The 16,442-nt window shown below is 47.8% G+C and overlaps 1 protein-coding gene and 1 long non-coding RNA gene across 3 annotated transcripts; both read left to right on the top strand.

Moving 5' to 3' along the window:
• The first annotated feature begins 103 nt into the window (after nucleotides 1-103).
• Nucleotides 104-846, top strand: LOC128312552 (uncharacterized). The gene is made up of 2 exons (XR_008291977.1): nucleotides 104-346; nucleotides 408-846. It is a non-coding gene; the product is annotated as an uncharacterized LOC128312552 (long non-coding RNA).
• A 5,637-nt stretch (nucleotides 847-6,483) lies between these two features.
• On the top strand, nucleotides 6,484-16,079 carry SYNPO2L (synaptopodin 2 like). 2 transcript variants are annotated; one of them, XM_015067693.3, is made up of 4 exons: nucleotides 6,484-6,746; nucleotides 7,933-8,084; nucleotides 8,552-9,066; nucleotides 12,303-16,079. In XM_015067693.3, exons 1-4 carry the CDS (start codon nucleotides 6,642-6,644, stop codon nucleotides 14,450-14,452), a joined length of 2,922 nt encoding a protein of 973 aa, XP_014923179.2. In that variant the 5' UTR covers nucleotides 6,484-6,641; the 3' UTR covers nucleotides 14,453-16,079. The 2 variants fall into 2 exon arrangements, with proteins under 2 accessions (XP_014923179.2, XP_053063484.1); XM_053207509.1 differs by lacking the exons at nucleotides 6,484-6,746; nucleotides 7,933-8,084; nucleotides 8,552-9,066 and adding an exon at nucleotides 10,091-10,335.
• The last annotated feature ends 363 nt before the right edge of the window (nucleotides 16,080-16,442 follow it).

Here is a 16,442-nt window from a genome sequence, read left to right as displayed (position 1 = left end):
GTGTTAGTGCATTTCTGCCTTTTTACCGCGCTCCCCGTTCTGATCACGTTATGGTCCCACTAGCTGAGATGCGATTGAGGGTGACGCATTAGTGACCTCTAATCTAGATCCTGCAGTCACTTCCTGCTGACCCCTGGCCCCATTGATTTCCGTCTATGAAGTTGCTCTTATGACTTTCGCTGGTCATAAGATGTGCGGAACTATTATGGTAAAGAGTTCTAACTCGGCTTTCAGGCTTCATGTGTTCGTGTTCTGGCTTAGCTGCTGACCAGCTTAGGCAACTATCTCTGCCTTAGTTTCTTTCATTTTTTAAATGAGAGAATACTGAATGCCCTTATAGCTTCTTGTGAGAATGTAATATATATATATATATATATATATATATATATATATATATATATATATAGCTTCTTGTGAGAATGTAATTAGACACGTCACACAGGTTGTTTGGCACCATAGCAATCACTCAGTAAATGTCAGATATTACTAGTTAACTTTTTTTATGTTTATTTATTTTGAGAGAGCATGAGGGGGGGAGTGGCAGGGTGGGAGAACAGAGGATCTGAAGCAGGCTCCGTGCTGACAGCAGAAAGCCCCATGTAGGGCTCAAACTTAACCAATGGTGAGACCATGACAGCTGAAATCAAGAGTCCCACATCGGGGGCGCCTGGGTGGCTTAGTGGGTTAAGCGTCCGACTTTGGCTCAGGTCATGATCTCGCAGTTCGTGGCTTCAAGCCCTGCGTCCCTGCGTCGGGCTCTGTGCTGACAGCTCAGAGCCTGGAGGCTGGTTTGGATGCTGTGTCTCCTTCTCTTTCTGTTCCTCCCCTGCTCGCGCTCTGTCTCTCTCTCAAAAATAAATAAAATTTAAAAAACATTTTTGAGGCCCACACCCAATTGACTGAGCTACCCGGGTAGCCCCAGTTAACTTTTTTTTTTTACGTTTATTTATTTTGAGAGAGAGAGTGGGAGAGGGGCAGAGGGAGAGAGAATCACAAGCAGGCTCCACACTGTCAGCACAGAGCTGGAAGCGGGGCTCAAACTCATGAAGGCGAGATCATGACCTGAGCCTCTATCAAGAGTCACCCAGGCATCCCTACTTGTAGGGTTTTTAAAAATATACGTGGCCTCACTTAATCCTTTCAATAATAGTTCATTTAATTTTTTTTTTTTTTTTTTTGAGCACTGCTGTGTACTAAGCCATGTTTTTGTTTCTGGGACTACATAGTGAACAAAAGTTCTTGCTCTCTTGTTGACAGTAAATAACAGCTATTCTGAAGCAGGGAGTGGTTCATTCATTGAAAAAAAAATGCACTTCTAGTCTGTGCTGCAAGCTATATTAGGCATTGAGCATGCTTTAATAAACAGGAAGTTTGTTTTTGTCCTCAGAAGTTGAGGTCAGTGGTTCTCCAAGTGTGATCCTGAGATCAACAGTAACACTATCACCTGGAAACCTGTTAGAAACACAAATCAAACTCGCCTTTAGACATACAGAATCAAATTTTGGAGGTAAGACCCAGTGAGCCATGGCTTAATAGGCCCTCCAAATGACTCCATAGCACACTGAAGATTGAGATTTACTAATCTAGATTAGTCATTTGCCAAATTCTGTTAACATGTGTTGAGCACGTTGTCTTAGGCTGTGCCCTCTACTAAGTGTTTTCACAAAATTTATCCTCTGACACCAACTCTCATATCAACACAGGAAAGGAGGTATCTTCTGTCTTGCTTAAAGTTGCACTCCCAGGGGCACCAGGGTGTCTCAGTTGGCTAAGCATCTGACTCTTGATTTTGGCTCAGGTCATGATCTCATGATTCGTGAGTTTGAGCCCCACATGGGGCTCTGTGCTGACAGTGCAGAACCTACTTGGCATTCTCTTTCTCTCTGCATCTCCCCTGTTCACGCTCTCTCTTTCTCTCAAAATAATTAAACTTGAAAAAAAAAAGGTTGCACTCCTAGTATGTGGTAAAGTCTAAATCCATGGTTTCTTGAGGATAGAGGCTGATGTGTTGCATTATACTGGTTTCTGTGTCCCCACTCTTGTTTCTCAATTGGCTGCACATTAGAATCATCTGGTGCTTTTTAAAATGTCAATACTGGGGCGCCTGGGTGGCTCAGTCGGTTAAGCGTCCGACTTCGGCTCAGGTCACGATCTTGCGGTATGTGATTCCGAGCCCCGCGTCAGGCTCTGTGCTGACTGCTCAGAGCCTGGAGCCTGTTTCAGATTCTGTGTCTCCCTCTCTCTCTGACCCTCCCCCGTTCATGCTCTGTCTCTCTCTGTCTCAAAAATAAATAAACGTTAAAAAAAATTTTTTTTAATAAATAAATAAAATGTCAATACTAGGTGTCAAAGCAATAAAATCATAATCCCCAAGGCTGAGGCCTGGGAATTACTATATATAGATCATAAATAAATAATTAAATAAATAAATGTAGGTCATTTCACTATACAATCATTAATCCTACTGTCTTATTTTAGGGAACCAGTAGCTTTAAATTTTTTCCAGGTGAGGGGCACCTGGCTAGCTCAGTCGGTAAAGCATGCAAGTCTTCATCTTGGGATTGTAAGTTCAAGCCCCACATTGGGTGTAGAGATTACTTAAACATAAAATCTTTAAAAAAAATTTGTTCCAGATGATTCTAATGTGCACTCAAGGTTAATTGAAAGCCACTGGTATAGCACAATGGCTGATTTGTAGCTAGCACTCAATAAGTGTGAGTATTTGAATAGTGAGTGAAAGGATATTTTAGATACTCTTTTTACTGATGAGGTCAAGTATCTGCCTGAGATCACACAACTAATAAATGGTGAAACAAGATTCCAAGTCCATTTTAGACACTAAATCCCAGTGTTTTCTATGACTACATCATACACCAGGGCAAACCGCATTTAGCACATGAGTAGAACAGCTATTCCAGGAAACTCTGTAGCCTTTGATAACTATTCTTACACCACCGTAATGTTGTGATTTATAACAAAAAGATCTCTTAGAGTACATTCATACGATGGGAACCTAAAAATAAGTAGAGATTTTATTATTAACATGTGTTGGCATGTTTATGCACACTATCTGTCCATCTTTCCATGACCACCTGTGCGCTGTAAGACGTTATTTAATTTAGCCAACATTCATTGAGCACTCTTCACATCAGGCATTGCTCTCTGGACTGTTGACGGACTGTTGCACATAGTCCTTTCAAATTTCTCAGTCTATGAGGAAGACAGGCATATAAACAAACTACAATATTGGCTGAGGAATGCAGTTAAAAAAATATATGAACAAGGTACATATGTTGCCAAAGGAAGGAAGGATTAATTCTATATGAAGGAAGTGGGGAGATGGGCAGAAATTAGAATTCCTCTACGTTGCCCAGCACTGCACATTAAGAATCATCTGTGGTGCTTTTTAAAATGGCAATACTAGGGGCACTCGGGTGGCTCAGTTGGTTGAGCATCCAACTTCAGCTCAGGTCATGATCTCAACAGTTTGTGAGTTGGGGTCCCACACTGGGCTCTCTAATCTCAGTGCAGAGCCCATTTCGGATCCTCTGTCCACCTCTCTCTCTGCCCCTCCTCTACTCGCACGCTCTCTCTCTCAAAAATAAATAAACATTAAAAGTAAAATAAAAAATAAAATGGCAATACTAGATGCAACAACATGGATGGATCTAGAGGGTATAATGCTAAATGAAGAAAGTCAATCGGGGAAGGACAAATACCATATGATCTCACTCATATGTGGAATTTAAGAAGCGAAACAGGGGCGTCTGGGTGGCTCAGTGGGTTCAGAGTCCGACTGTTGATTTCAGCTCAGGTCATGCTCTCACAGTTTGTGAGACTGAGCCACACAATGGGCTCAGCACTAATAGCACAGAGCCTGCTTGGGATTGTCTTCCTCACTCTCTCTGCTCTTCCCCTGCTCTTTTCAAAATAAATAAATAAAAACTTTAAAAAAAAAAAAGAAGCAAATGAACAGAACAACAAGTCAAACAAGAACACAGACTCTTAAATATAGAGAACAAACTGGGGGCGCCTGGATGGCTCAGTCGGTTGAGCGTCGTCGGACTTCGGCTCAGGTCATGATCTCATGGTTCGTTAAGTTCAGCCCCGCGTCGGGCTCTGTGCTGACAGCTCAGAGCCTGGAGCCTGCTTCGGATTCTGTGTCTCCCCCTCGCTCTCTGCCCCCTCCCCTGCTCGTGCTCTGTCTCTCCCTCTCTCAAAAATAAATATAGAGAACAAAATGATTGTTGTCAGAAGGGAGGTGGGTGGAGGAATAGGTAAAATACATGAAATGATGAGCACTGAGTAATGTATAGAATTGCTGAATCACTATATTGTACACCTGAAATTATTATAAAACTGTATGTTAACTATACTAGAATAAAAATAAACCAAAAAAATAAATTAAACATTTTTTAAAAGAGAAAAATGTATAGAATTTATACAAAGAAACTTTAAAACACTTCTGAGGAATATAAGATCAAAACAAGTCTAAAGGCATTCCATTCATTCATTCAATAAAAACCAAGCACTTACTATATGCCAGGCATTGTTCCAGGTTTTGGAGATACAAAACTGAACACAACAGAGAAATCCTTGCCAGTTAGGAACTAATATTCCAGTGGGTAGCAAAACCTACCATCAAAAATATGTCAATTCTCCCTATGTTAATCTGTAAAGTTCACAATACCAATAAAAATGCCAATAAGATTCTTTCAGGCCCAAGATATATTTAATAATATTGCAAAAATGCAACATGTATCCTTGCAAAGATGCTGTAAAAAAAAAAAATGTGTCCCCAGGGGTACCTGAGTGGCTCAGTCAGTTGGGCAGCCGACTTCGGGTTAGGTCGTGATATTGTGCTTTGTGACTTACATCCCTGTGTCAGGTTCTGTGCTGACAGCTCGGAGCCTGGAGCCTGCTTTGGATTCTGTATCTCCGTCTCCCTCTGACCCTCCCTCGCTCACACTCTGTCTCTCTCTCTCAAAAATAAATAAACATTAAAAAAAATTTTTTAATTGTGTTCCCAAAGTATACCTGTTTAACATTGCTATGAAAGAATAGAGAGCCTGCCCTGAGTGAGGCATTGGAGTTATGACTCAGTATTACACTACCAATCGTTCCTCCCCAAGAGGGATTATATAAAGAACCAGATACCCCGGAAGCATGAGCCTGGAGTAGGAAGGTTGGCAAAGCCTCTGTGTCTGCCTCCCAGACATTAGTCAGAGTCTGGATCTGCTTGGCTACACCAAAGGAAAAAAAGAAGAAAGAAAGAGAGGGAAGGAGAGAGGGAAGAAAAGAAAAGAAAGAAAAGAAAAGAAAAGAAGAAAGAAAAGAAAAGAAATGGAAAAGCATAGACATAGAGCATTCATAACCCATTATTAGACCATCTTAGTGTTTTGTAGTACTGGTTTACATAAAATAAAGGTATGGCATAAGCATTGTATTTTGTTCTGTAAAACCTTGCTGTCTAAACATTCTTGCCTGATTGTTTATTTAAACAGTATATTTAGGGGTGCCTGGGTGGCTCCGTCGGTTGAGCGTCTGACTTCGCTCAGGTCATGATCTCATGGTCGGTAGGTTCGAGCCCCGCATCAGACTCTGTGCTGACAGCTCAGATCCTGGAACCTGCTTCGGATTCTGTGTCTCCCTCTCTCTGCCCCTCCCCCACTCATGCTCTGTCTCTCTCTCTCTCTCTTTCTCTCTCTCTCTGTCAAAAATAAACATTAAAAAAAATTTTTAAGTGTATTTTGGCTTACACTAGACAAGACAGTTACTTCTAAGTTTTGGCAAGTCCCGAAAATTCAGGGGCTAAATGAACAGGGAATCACAAAATGGACAATTGCAACCGTTGCTGAAAGTGGGGAAAAAAATAAAATGACAATACTAGGTACCAGACCAATAAAATCTGAATTCCTAAAGCTGAGGCCTGGGAATCATTATATATATATATATATGTCAATAGATTATTTCATTATACAATCATCTAATCCTATATGCTGCCTGTTATTTTAGGAAACCAGTAGTTTTAGTTTTAAAAAGCTACATTGCCCTCAGCACTGCAACGGGATATGGATCTCCATTTTGATTAACAGGTAAATTCATACAGCAAGATGAAGGAGGCGCTCTTCTGGGGATCTTGTGAAATTGTGGAACAAGCCCAGCCATTTCTCGCCATGGAACTGAAGCCCACGCTGCTGCTGCCACTTGAAAATGAGCTTTGGAGGAAAGCAGTTGGGATTAGTCCGTGATCCTATTAGGGAAGGCACAGTCCCTGAAAGTGTATATATTAGTTAGAGCTAGTACTCTGAGTCCTGAGTAAAAGGCTCATGCAGGAGAACTGGGGAAAGGTGAAGGCATAAGTTTTGACTATAATTAGCTTTGGGAGTAATACAGCTGGGGGAGGGACGGGAGTACAGCCGGCAACTATTTTGAGCACAGCTCCGATTGACAGGACACGTGTGCTGGACTGTACTGATCCCAGGGCCAAGTTGCCTGCCTGTGGTGTGTGGTGTGGGGGGGAAGGCCTGGGGCAGCAGGAGCAGGACAGCCATACAGACAGGCCGGACGGGGTACCAGCGCCTCGACTTCTCTCTCTGGGACACTGTCCAAACTCCGAGGGCCATAGGCCAAGCTGAGCGATGGGTGCTGAGGAGGAGGTGCTGGTCACATTGTCAGGGGGAGCCCCCTGGGGCTTCCGACTTCAGGGGGGGGCCGAGCAGAGGAAACCTTTACAGGTGTCCAAGGTAAGGGAGAGCCCCTATTATTGAAGTTTCAGGGAAAGGGGAACCCAGGGGAATGTGGGAAGAGTCATGTGGTGGCCTTTAGGGGAGAAGTGGGAGGCTGTGAAGAAGAGGAGTGGGGGTGGGCAGGTGGGCAGGTGGGCAGGGAAGCATGCTCATCTGGTGGGAGGAGTAGTGTCTGAGCACAAGCTTCTTGTAGGGGGCTACTAGAAAAGAATTCCTGGTTTCTGGGAGCAGAAAAAAAGAAAGTTCCTGAGGCACCATAGTAGCAGAGGTCCTGTTCTGACCATCCAGTCTTTGCTCTCCTGAGTCTGTGCCTCTACTCCAAATTCCAGGAATATAGGGAAGGTTCTAATTTTTCTTTAAATTGATATGTGACGAGCTGAGGCTGTCTTACCCAGCCCTACCCTACCCTGCCCTGCCCTGCCCTACCCTGCCCTGCCCAGGCCCTCACTGCCCCTCTTTCCCTTCACCAGACCCTTTCTCTCCCTATGCAAGACTTTTTAGGTGCTAGGAGGATTATGGCATGATCTGGCCTGTCAGATGAAGCTGTTATCTGTTTGGTTTCACCTCACAGGCTTAGTTTTCTCAACTATAAAATGTGGGTAATAACGGTACCTACTTCATTCTAAGGATTAAATGCAATAACACATGTGGAGTGCTTGGCACCATACCTAACATTTAGTAAGCACTCAATAAATGATAGCCATTATTACTAGTATTATTACTTTCACATATGTACATGTGTGTGCACGCATGGCACACATATACACAACCACAATCTCCCAGAATCTGCTGGACTCCCTCCAATCTGGAACACTGTTCTAAAATCTTGACTGTGTAGGTAATGGCCCCTGAGATTCCAAGGCCTAGAAGAGAACTACTGGCTAGTAAAGATATTGCCCTTGGAGGGAAATCTTTAGGTGATACAACTGCCATTCCCAGTACCTCCCCTCTGTAGTTTGCCCCCAGCCTCTTTGATGGAGTAATATGATGTATTACTCCCTCCAGTCTGCACCTTCTTCCCTCTTGATAGGCTCCCTCAACTGTAGCTCCATACCCCTCCCATTTCCTACCCTGCAAAATATATCCCCTCCACACATAGGTCCTTCCTATCCTGATTCCTTTCATTCTATTCCCACTTGGAGCCCTCCCTCATCTGCTATCTCTCCTCCCAACACCTTCTCAGATCCGAAGACGGAGCCAGGCTGGCAGAGCGGGACTCCGAGAGAGGGACCAGCTTTTGGCCATCAATGGGGTCTCCTGTACCAGCCTCTCTCATGCCAGTGCCATGAGCCTCATTGATGCTTCAGGGAATCAGCTTGTCCTCACTGTGCGGCGGTATGGAACCCTCTCACCTCAGCCCACCCTCATCCCCCTAGTCCAGGGTTTCCAATGTCTATCCCAGCTCTGTGTCTCACTGCCCTGGCTTCAGCTACTATTAAGTACTCACTTCTTGTAAGTCTGGGCTGGAGTATAAATGTTTGTATGTGCCTCCCAGAGGGCTTCAGTGTATCTGCAATTAAGGGATGGGGGTGTCGAGCAGGTATTTGAGTGTGTAGGCCTACTTCAACCCCTTGCCTGTCTCCTCGCCATCACATCTCCCTCTAAGCCCCTGTCCACTTACAGCCCTTCAAGCACATATGCCTCCCAGTTTGTCTTCATATCCCCACTCTTCCCAGCCCACTCGTTCAACCTATAGGCCAGTCACCTCTCTCCTCCTTTCCTTCCTTCTCCCATCCCCTCTAGATCTCGCTAGCTGTCAGTCATCCAGCCCACTTCTTAAGTACTGTCTTCTTTCCATCCAGGGTAGAGGATGAGGGGCCTGTGCGGTCTCCATCCCCTGGTGAGCTTCAAGTGTTGTCACCCTTATCTCCACTGAGTCCTGAGCCTCCTGGCGCTCCAGTTCCCCAGCCTCTTCAACCTGGGAGCCTCCTCTCACCCCCTGACAGTGAGGCTTACTACGGAGAGACAGACAGTGATGCTGATGGACCTGCCACCCAGGAGAAACCCCGCCGACCCCGCCGCAGAGGCCCCACAAGGCCCTCCCCTCCAGGAGCCCTACCTGATGAGGTCTACCTATCTGACAGCCCTGCAGAGCCAGCGCTTGCCGTAGCTGGCCCTCCCAGTCATGGTGACAGCCGTGTGAGCTCCCCATCTTGGGAGGATGGGGCAGCCCTTCAGCCACCCCCAGCTGAGGCCCTGCTGTTGCCCCACGGCCCCCTCAGGCCTGGCCCTCATCTTATCCCTATGGTGGGGCCTGTTCCCCACCCAGTGGCAGAAGACCTCACTACCACCTACACCCAGAAGGCCAAGCAAGCCAGTGAGTGCCTGAGCCCTTTTTCCCTAGACAGAATCCTTCAATCTGAACCCTAAATCTACCCCTCCGTAACCATGCTTTATGCTTCTTTTGGATATAGGCTTGGGGACAAGTGGAGAAGAGTGATGAGTAGGAGGGAAAAATAATTATTCTCACAGTCCCCATTATTTTTACTGTTGGAACCAGTGCCACAAAAGGTGCAGGTGGTTCAACCCAACCCAGGAACAAAGTAGGGAAGCTGGAAAGGGACATGAAATCAACAAAGGGTTTGCTTGTTGTTGTTGCTATGATTTTGCTAAGTGTCAGACAGACAGGGTGAGGGCAGAGTGAAGACATGATGCAGGGGAGTATCTGGAAGCAGGGCAGGAGCTTTTCAGTGTTAACTCCAGGCATAACATCAGAGCCACCTTTGACATTTGTAAATTCAGTTAGGATTCCTGGGACTGGGAGACTATGGGATAGTCATGAGATCCCTAGGAAGTGGCAGAGGGAGGGATCTTCGACTCCTTATCTCAGGCAAGAATGTGGGCCTGGGCAGAAAAAGCCTGTTCCACTTATCTCAAGCTCTTTGCTATTTTTGATTTGAGCTACAGAACAAGGTCTAAGGGTGAGCTTTTTCCCTGTCCCGTGCCTCTACCCCAGAGACCTTTGTTGTCACCTTGAAAATCTAGGATTACCCCTCTAGTTCTCATCTCTCATTTCTTCCCTCTACCGTTCTGATTCCTGGTCCATAGAACTTTGTGTGCCTAAGTCTGGGACAGAGGCTAAGGACATTGATAAAATAGAGACTGACATCCCTGAGAATGTCCAATATCCCACAAAGAAATTCCAGATGCATGCCCAGGATCCCATGCTTATCCCCAATTCTCATTTTAGCACCCCTCCCTTCCTATCATGCTGGGTTAGACTGCAGTTAGTGACTCAAGATATTTTTAGCCAAGCAGTCCTCATTGTCCAGTGGGGTGGGGTTGGGGGAAGGGTAGGCAGGTGTCCATGTCCATCACACCGGGGCTTGTGGGGCAGCAGAGAGAAGGGAGGGAGGGGGCCAGGCTCAAAAAATAGCACAGTGAGCTCATTCAGCTGCCAGCTCTAGGGACAAGACAAAGGGGCTTTAAAAGGCGTGGGGGGTGGCTCAAGCTGGTCCTGCTCCAGCCAACACTGCATTTCTCGGCATGGAGAACTTTGAGCCCATCAGCCAAGAGCCCTTCAGCCAAGCCAGCTACAACAAAGCCCCAGACCCAACTCCTGAGCTCCAGGACCCATTCTACGCAGGTACTACCCTCCCATAGCCAAGAGAGTTCTGGGATCTAGACTGGAAGGGAATACATCAACAGCTTAGGAAGGGGTGTCTTTGGGAAAGGTCTTATTCCTTATTCTTTCCTCCTTTTTGACTTCTTTCTTCTCTTCTCAGGAGAGTTTCACTGCCCCTTTCTCAGAATGGGCTGATGCTATGGCTACATGTCAAAGGGGTTTGTGACCACATGAGCTTTAGAAAACTCATGGGGAGGGAATGTGTGTGAAAGAAAGAAGTATGAGTAATCTATAAATACATGAAGTCATGTATATGGGAGTCCATGGGAGGATATATGTGTGACCATGAAAGTGTCTGTATACATGTGTAGCTGGTGTCAAGAAGGCTTTAATAGTAATGGTTACACACAGTGGGCCTTAGGGCTGCCATTAAATGCTAAATTTACCTACACTATCTCACTTATTCCTCATAGCAATCCTATGAGATAGCCATTATCATGCTCATTTACAGATGAGGAAACTGAACTTCAGTGAAATGAAGTAACTCTCCCAAGAACCAAAAACCTGAACTGAACTCTGCTTCCAGTGCCTATCTCTCATGCACAGTGCTATTCTGTGGTATAAACGTTGGGATGGGTGGAATGAAAGCCCTAATTAGAAAGGAGCTTGGTATCTTGAGTGGAAAGCGGATGGAATTTCAAGAATTTTTCAGGAGGAACTGGGGATCATGGATCAGAGTGTATCTGTGTCCAAGGCAGGGTCGTAGCAGCAGGGCATCCTCTCCCATTTCCTGGCCCCACCTCCTGGGCCCCACATGGCATAGGAAGCCCTGCCCAGGTTGCCCTTAGTACATAGTCCTTGTGTGCCTGCCTCTTAGTGACTGCCTGAGCTCTCTACCTACGAGGCTGACCCCCAAAGAAGCCCACCCCACTCCCACCACAGTTGGGTGGTGGTGGTGGGGGGAGGATATATTTAGCTGATGACCTCGAGGTATCCTAAAGATTTGGAGGGTTGCCTTGGTGAGCAGCACTCTGGCTTTTCCTGCATCTCAGATGTGAGGCTATCCCTGGCTGTGAGTATCAGGGGTGTGAGGCACAGAATAGTGCCCTGGTGGTTGGAAGGCCAATATCAGCTCTAAAATTATGTCCAAACTACTAGTAACAGGGTCTCTGCAGGGGGAGCTCTGTGAAGAAGGAATGTGCATGCGTGTGAATGTATTTGAGTGACTGTGCTTTTGTGTGGGTTCATGTGTATTTACATATGTTTATGTGAACTAGGGTATACATAAACTGGGGTATATACGAATGAGAGAGAAGAGTACATATGAGAAAATATGCCCATAGCTGGCCTTCACTAGACCCACATGCTTGCTGAAATGTGTGGTGGTTATTTCTATGAATGTGTATGATGTGGACTACATAATGGAGGTGGAAATGTGAATGAAGATCCTTGTTCCTAAGGGTCCTTTGTGTCCCTACCATAGGGGTAGGGGTAAGAAGAGGAGATAAGTCCCTAAGTTTCTGAGAAGCCCCCTAACATGGTCTCTGTAGTAGAAGGAAAGTGTCCCTTCTCATTTTGTCTCTTTCTGGGACCTGCCTCATCTCCCTGGCTGCCATGGGAAGTGACTGTCCCTCACCTCCATTGCCAGCCAGGAACGGTGGGAGGCAGGGGAAGAATGTGTGGGGGGTGGGTAAGAGCTCATCTCCAGGAAAATAGAAGCAGAATAGAGAGGAGAGAGGATAGAAGGAGAGATGTGGTCAGAGCAGTGTGAGGACAGCCAACCAGAATCTGCCTTCCCTTCAACTGTCCTTGGTTTCACCTTTCACCTACCACTCTGCCCCAAGTCAGAGGACTTTGCCACAGGCAAAAGACATTGTAGATCAGACCAGTGAAAAGAGAGTAGGTGGGAGGGCTGAGGAAACTGGCTGGGGTGTGGGGAATAGGACTAGAAGACGTTCACTGACCATTTTCCCTCCTGGCTTCCTCAGAACTGCAACGGGCAGAGAGCCTCCAAGAGAAGAGTGTGAAGGAGGCTAAGACCAAATGCCGCACGATCGCATCCCTTCTAACTGCAGCCCCCAACCCCCACTCCAAGGGGGTGCTTATGTTTAAGAAACGACGGCAGAGAGCCAAGAAGTACACCCTAGTGAGCTTTGGGGCTGCAGCTGGGACAGGTGCTGAGGAAGAAGACGGGGTTCCTCCAACCAGCGAGTCGGAGCTGGACGAAGAGGCCTTCTCCGACGCCCGCAGCCTCACCAACCAGTGCGACTGGGACAGCCCCTATCTGGACATGGAGCTGGCCAGGCCAGGCTCAGCTGCAGGAGAGGGCCAGGGCCGGGGGCTGGGAGGGCAGCTGAGTGAGGCCTCCGGCAGAGGGGTCCAGCTCTTTGAACAGCAGCGCCAGCGCACAGCCTCCAGCACCCAGGAGCTGGCACGGGATGGTCCAGCAGCCGTGCTCAATGGGCAGTGCCTGCAATCACCACCTCGGGCCCAGAGTGCTCCTCCGGAAGCAGCTATACTCGCATCCAGTCCTTCCCCAGCCCCTGTAGTCAGCCCCACCCCCTTCTTCCCAGGCAGTGGAGCTCCAACCCCGGCTCCAAACATCTTTAACCGGTCAGCTAGGCCCTTTACTCCAGGCTTACAAGGGCAGCGGCCAAGTACCACCTCGGTTATTTTTCGACCCCTAGCCCCCAAGAGGGCGAATGAAAGCCTGGGAGGTCTCAGCCCCGTCGCACCGCCCTTCCTGTCCTCTCAGGGGCCCACCCCTCTGCCCAGCCACGTGCCGGCCTCCGGTTCCCCCAGCACTCCACGCACCTCAGGCCCCGTGACAGCTACAAGTTCCCTGTACATCCCAGCCCCCAACCGTCCCGTAACGCCAGGCGGAGCCTCGGAGCCCCCCGCTCCCCCTAGTGCCGCTGCCATGACCTCCACCGCTTCTATCTTCCTATCGGGACCTCTGAGACCAGCTGCGCGTCCAGAGGCTCCCGCCCCAGGCCCCGGGGCGCCTGAGCCACCTAGCGCTCGGGAGCAGCGCATTTCCGTGCCAGCTGCCCGCACTGGCATCCTCCAGGAGGCCCGGCGACGGGGGACCCGGAAGCAGATGTTCCGGTCGGGAAACGAGGAGACGAAGAACTCGCCCAACCCCGAGCTCTTGTCGTTGGTGCAGAACCTGGATGAAAAACCCCGAGCCGGGGGAGCGGAATCTGGTCCAGAGGAAGATGCTCTGAGCCTTGGAGCTGAAGCCTGCAATTTCATGCAGCCACCAGGGGGCAGGAGTTACAAGGCTCTGTCTCACGTGACGCCTAAAACCGCTCCTCCAATGGCTCCCAAGACACCGCCCCCAATGACTCCTAAGACTCCACCCCCAGTGGCTCCTAAGCCCCCTTCTCGTGGGTTCCTTGATGGGCTAGTGAATGGGTCAGCCCATTCGGCTGGAATCCCTGAACCAGCAAGGCTTCAGGGCAGGGGTGGGGAGCTGTTTGCCAAGCGGCAGAGCCGAGCAGAGAGGTATGTGGTAGAAGCTACACCTAGTCCTGGCTTTGGCCCTGGCCCTAGGCCCAGAAGCCCTTCCCCTACACCATCACTGCCCTCTTCCTGGAAATATTCACCCAACATCCGTGCCCCACCTCCTATTGCTTACAACCCACTGCTATCACCCTTTTTCCCCCAGGGTGCTCGAACTCTCCCTAATAAGGCCCAATCCCAGGGTCCTCGGGCAACCCCTAAGCAGGGTATCAAGGCTCTGGATTTCATGCGGCACCAGCCCTACCAACTTAAAACTGCCATGTTCTGTTTTGATGAGGTTCCCCAGACTCCTGGCCCCACCTCTTCAGGGCCCCCCAAAACTGCCCGAGTCCAGGAGATCCGCCGATTTTCCACTCCAGCACCCCAGCCCACTGCAGAACTCCTGGCCCCCACTGTTCTTGCCCCACGAGCAGCCACTACATTGGATGAGCCCATCTGGAGGTCAGAGCTGGCCTCAGCCCCTGTTCTTAGCCCAGGCCCTCCTCCAGAGTCTCCCAGGGGTCTTGGAACTTCCCCTAGCTCCTGTGGCTTCCAGGTAGCCAGGCCTCGGTTCTCAGCCACCAGAACTGGATTGCAGGCTCATGTGTGGAGGCCAGGGGCAGGCCACCACTGAATGGGGTACAGCTCCCAGGACCAAGGAGAGGTGGAACATCCTGTTCATAAAGTTGCTTCTCCAACCTATCCCATGCCCTCTCTCAGGCATCCGGAGGCTAAATTCCCTCCTGCCAGAGATAGTTTTGGAGTTGGTGTCCCATCCTCCTGGCTCCCAACCTCCCTGCTGCTTTCCAACCTACTATCTCTGCTTTGTTATCTGTGCTTCCCTTTGTCTCTGTAGCTCCTTTTGTGGGTCTTTGTCTTTATCTCAGTCTCTCGACCCACACTCCTCCACTGGTCTCTCTTTCTCTACATTTGTGCTTTTCTCTGTGAGCCTCATTTTAACATTCGATGAGAAGCACACAGAGAAGTTACCAGTGAGACCTCAAGCAAGCTTACCATCAGGCAGGCTTCAAAAGGACTAAATTGATCCCTGCACTAAATCGCTCTCTACTCCTCCCTCTCATTTTCCAAGCTTGGCTGGCATATATCTAGGCATGTATGTGTACATTTGTGTATGTGCAAATGTGTGTGAGCACAGATGTGTTCTTATGTCTGAGGCAAGAGTAAGAGGAGAGGTCTAAATAAAGACCAAATCTGGGTCTTCCCCCTGTATTGATGAAAGAATGGTCAGATAGCCAGATAGTGGGGAGAAAGATGGACTGGACTCAAAGATCAGTGTCTGTAGCGGGGGTACAGCATCTTGTGAAACTCACAGATTATGAGAAGACTTGAAGGGCCAGAGCAGTTTGTAAGGGCTGAGTTATACCAGCTAGACCAGGAATAGAATTAAGAATTCTATTCATCAGGGGGTGCCTGGCTGGCTCAGTTGGAGTAGCAAGCAACTCTTGATCTCAGAGTCATGAGTTTGAGCCCCACATTGGGTGTAGAGATTACTTAAATAAATAAAAAACTTGAAAAAAAAAAAAACGAATTCTATTCACCAGGATTTAAGAGCAACTTAAGAGACCCATGCTAAGCTATAAGGATCCAGGAAGTGGAAAAGAAAGACAAAGAATTTCTTCTGAGAATGAAAAAAAATCATTGGCTTCATTGCCTCATGCACCTAAGACAGAAAAGAGGGAGAAAAGTGCCATGGTGTGAGAAGTGACATAGAAACCAGGAGCAGAGCAGAATGAATGAAATTAATTGAGTCACAGAGAGGAGCATGGGGAGGGAAAGAGAGACAGTAGAGGTGGGTTTCAAGAAACTGTGTACAAGAGGGGGATTGGGGAAAAATTTGAGAGAGAAGAATGCATTTGTCAGAGTGAAGATGGATGATGGTAGGGGGATGTGAGAGTGTGTACTGAGTTTTGGAGGAATACGTGGTGTCTGTGCTACTTCCTTTGAGTCTGGCCTTCTGCCTTCTGCAACTTGTCATGATGACCTGGGAAAGGGCAAGGAAATACCCAGAGCCAAAACCTCTTTTCAGTCCTACCCCATCCCCCGAACCCTAGCTTTTGTTCCTTTCCAGCTTCTGGTCCTGATCTCTGATCCTAGATGGGTATGGACTCCCTTTTCACCGTGACCACCACCAGTCAATCACGTTTGCTGCTTGATCTGGATTGATCGCTTCCTTTGCATATTGGGTGTGAGTCACAGTACTTTGGTTTGTGCACAAGAATAAACTTAAGCTCCAAATCTTCTGTTGCTGTCATCTCTTCTAGTTTTATTCCTAAATCCTAATTTTCTTCCATCCTTTCTAACCCTGATCTCCTGATTCCTGATCTCTTTCTCCATTCCTGCCCTATTTTTCATCCTTTACCCTTCACCCCCTAGTCTTTTGCTCTTCTTTAACCAGTTCTGTCCCACTCTAATTTAGCCACCTCCACCATTCCCCTTGGTTCTCACTGCCTGCATTCTCCATCCAGATACTCCCCTTTTCCATCTCCTGCTCCATACTTCCCAATCAAGGCCACAATTTCAGAACCAAGAGGAGTGGAAAGTCCCTCCGAGCTTTTGCCATCATGACCTACCTCTCTGGAGGAAACGATGATATTTCCATGGGA

This window comes from Acinonyx jubatus, chromosome D2, assembly GCF_027475565.1.
Source record: "Acinonyx jubatus isolate Ajub_Pintada_27869175 chromosome D2, VMU_Ajub_asm_v1.0, whole genome shotgun sequence".
NCBI classification, from domain to species: domain Eukaryota; kingdom Metazoa; phylum Chordata; class Mammalia; order Carnivora; family Felidae; genus Acinonyx; species Acinonyx jubatus.
This window is presented reverse-complemented; position numbering and strand designations above follow the sequence as displayed.

Excerpts from the sequence above, each read along its gene's own strand:
- SYNPO2L (XM_015067693.3), top strand. The coding sequence starts at position 6,642 with ATGGGTGCTGAGGAGGAGGTGCTGGTCACATTGTCAGGGGGAGCCCCC. Across the intron at positions 6,747-7,932 it reads AACCTTTACAGGTGTCCAAG|ATCCGAAGACGGAGCCAGGC; the intron begins GTAAGGGAGAGC and ends ACACCTTCTCAG. Across the intron at positions 9,067-12,302 it reads CCAGAAGGCCAAGCAAGCCA|AACTGCAACGGGCAGAGAGC; the intron begins GTGAGTGCCTGA and ends TGGCTTCCTCAG.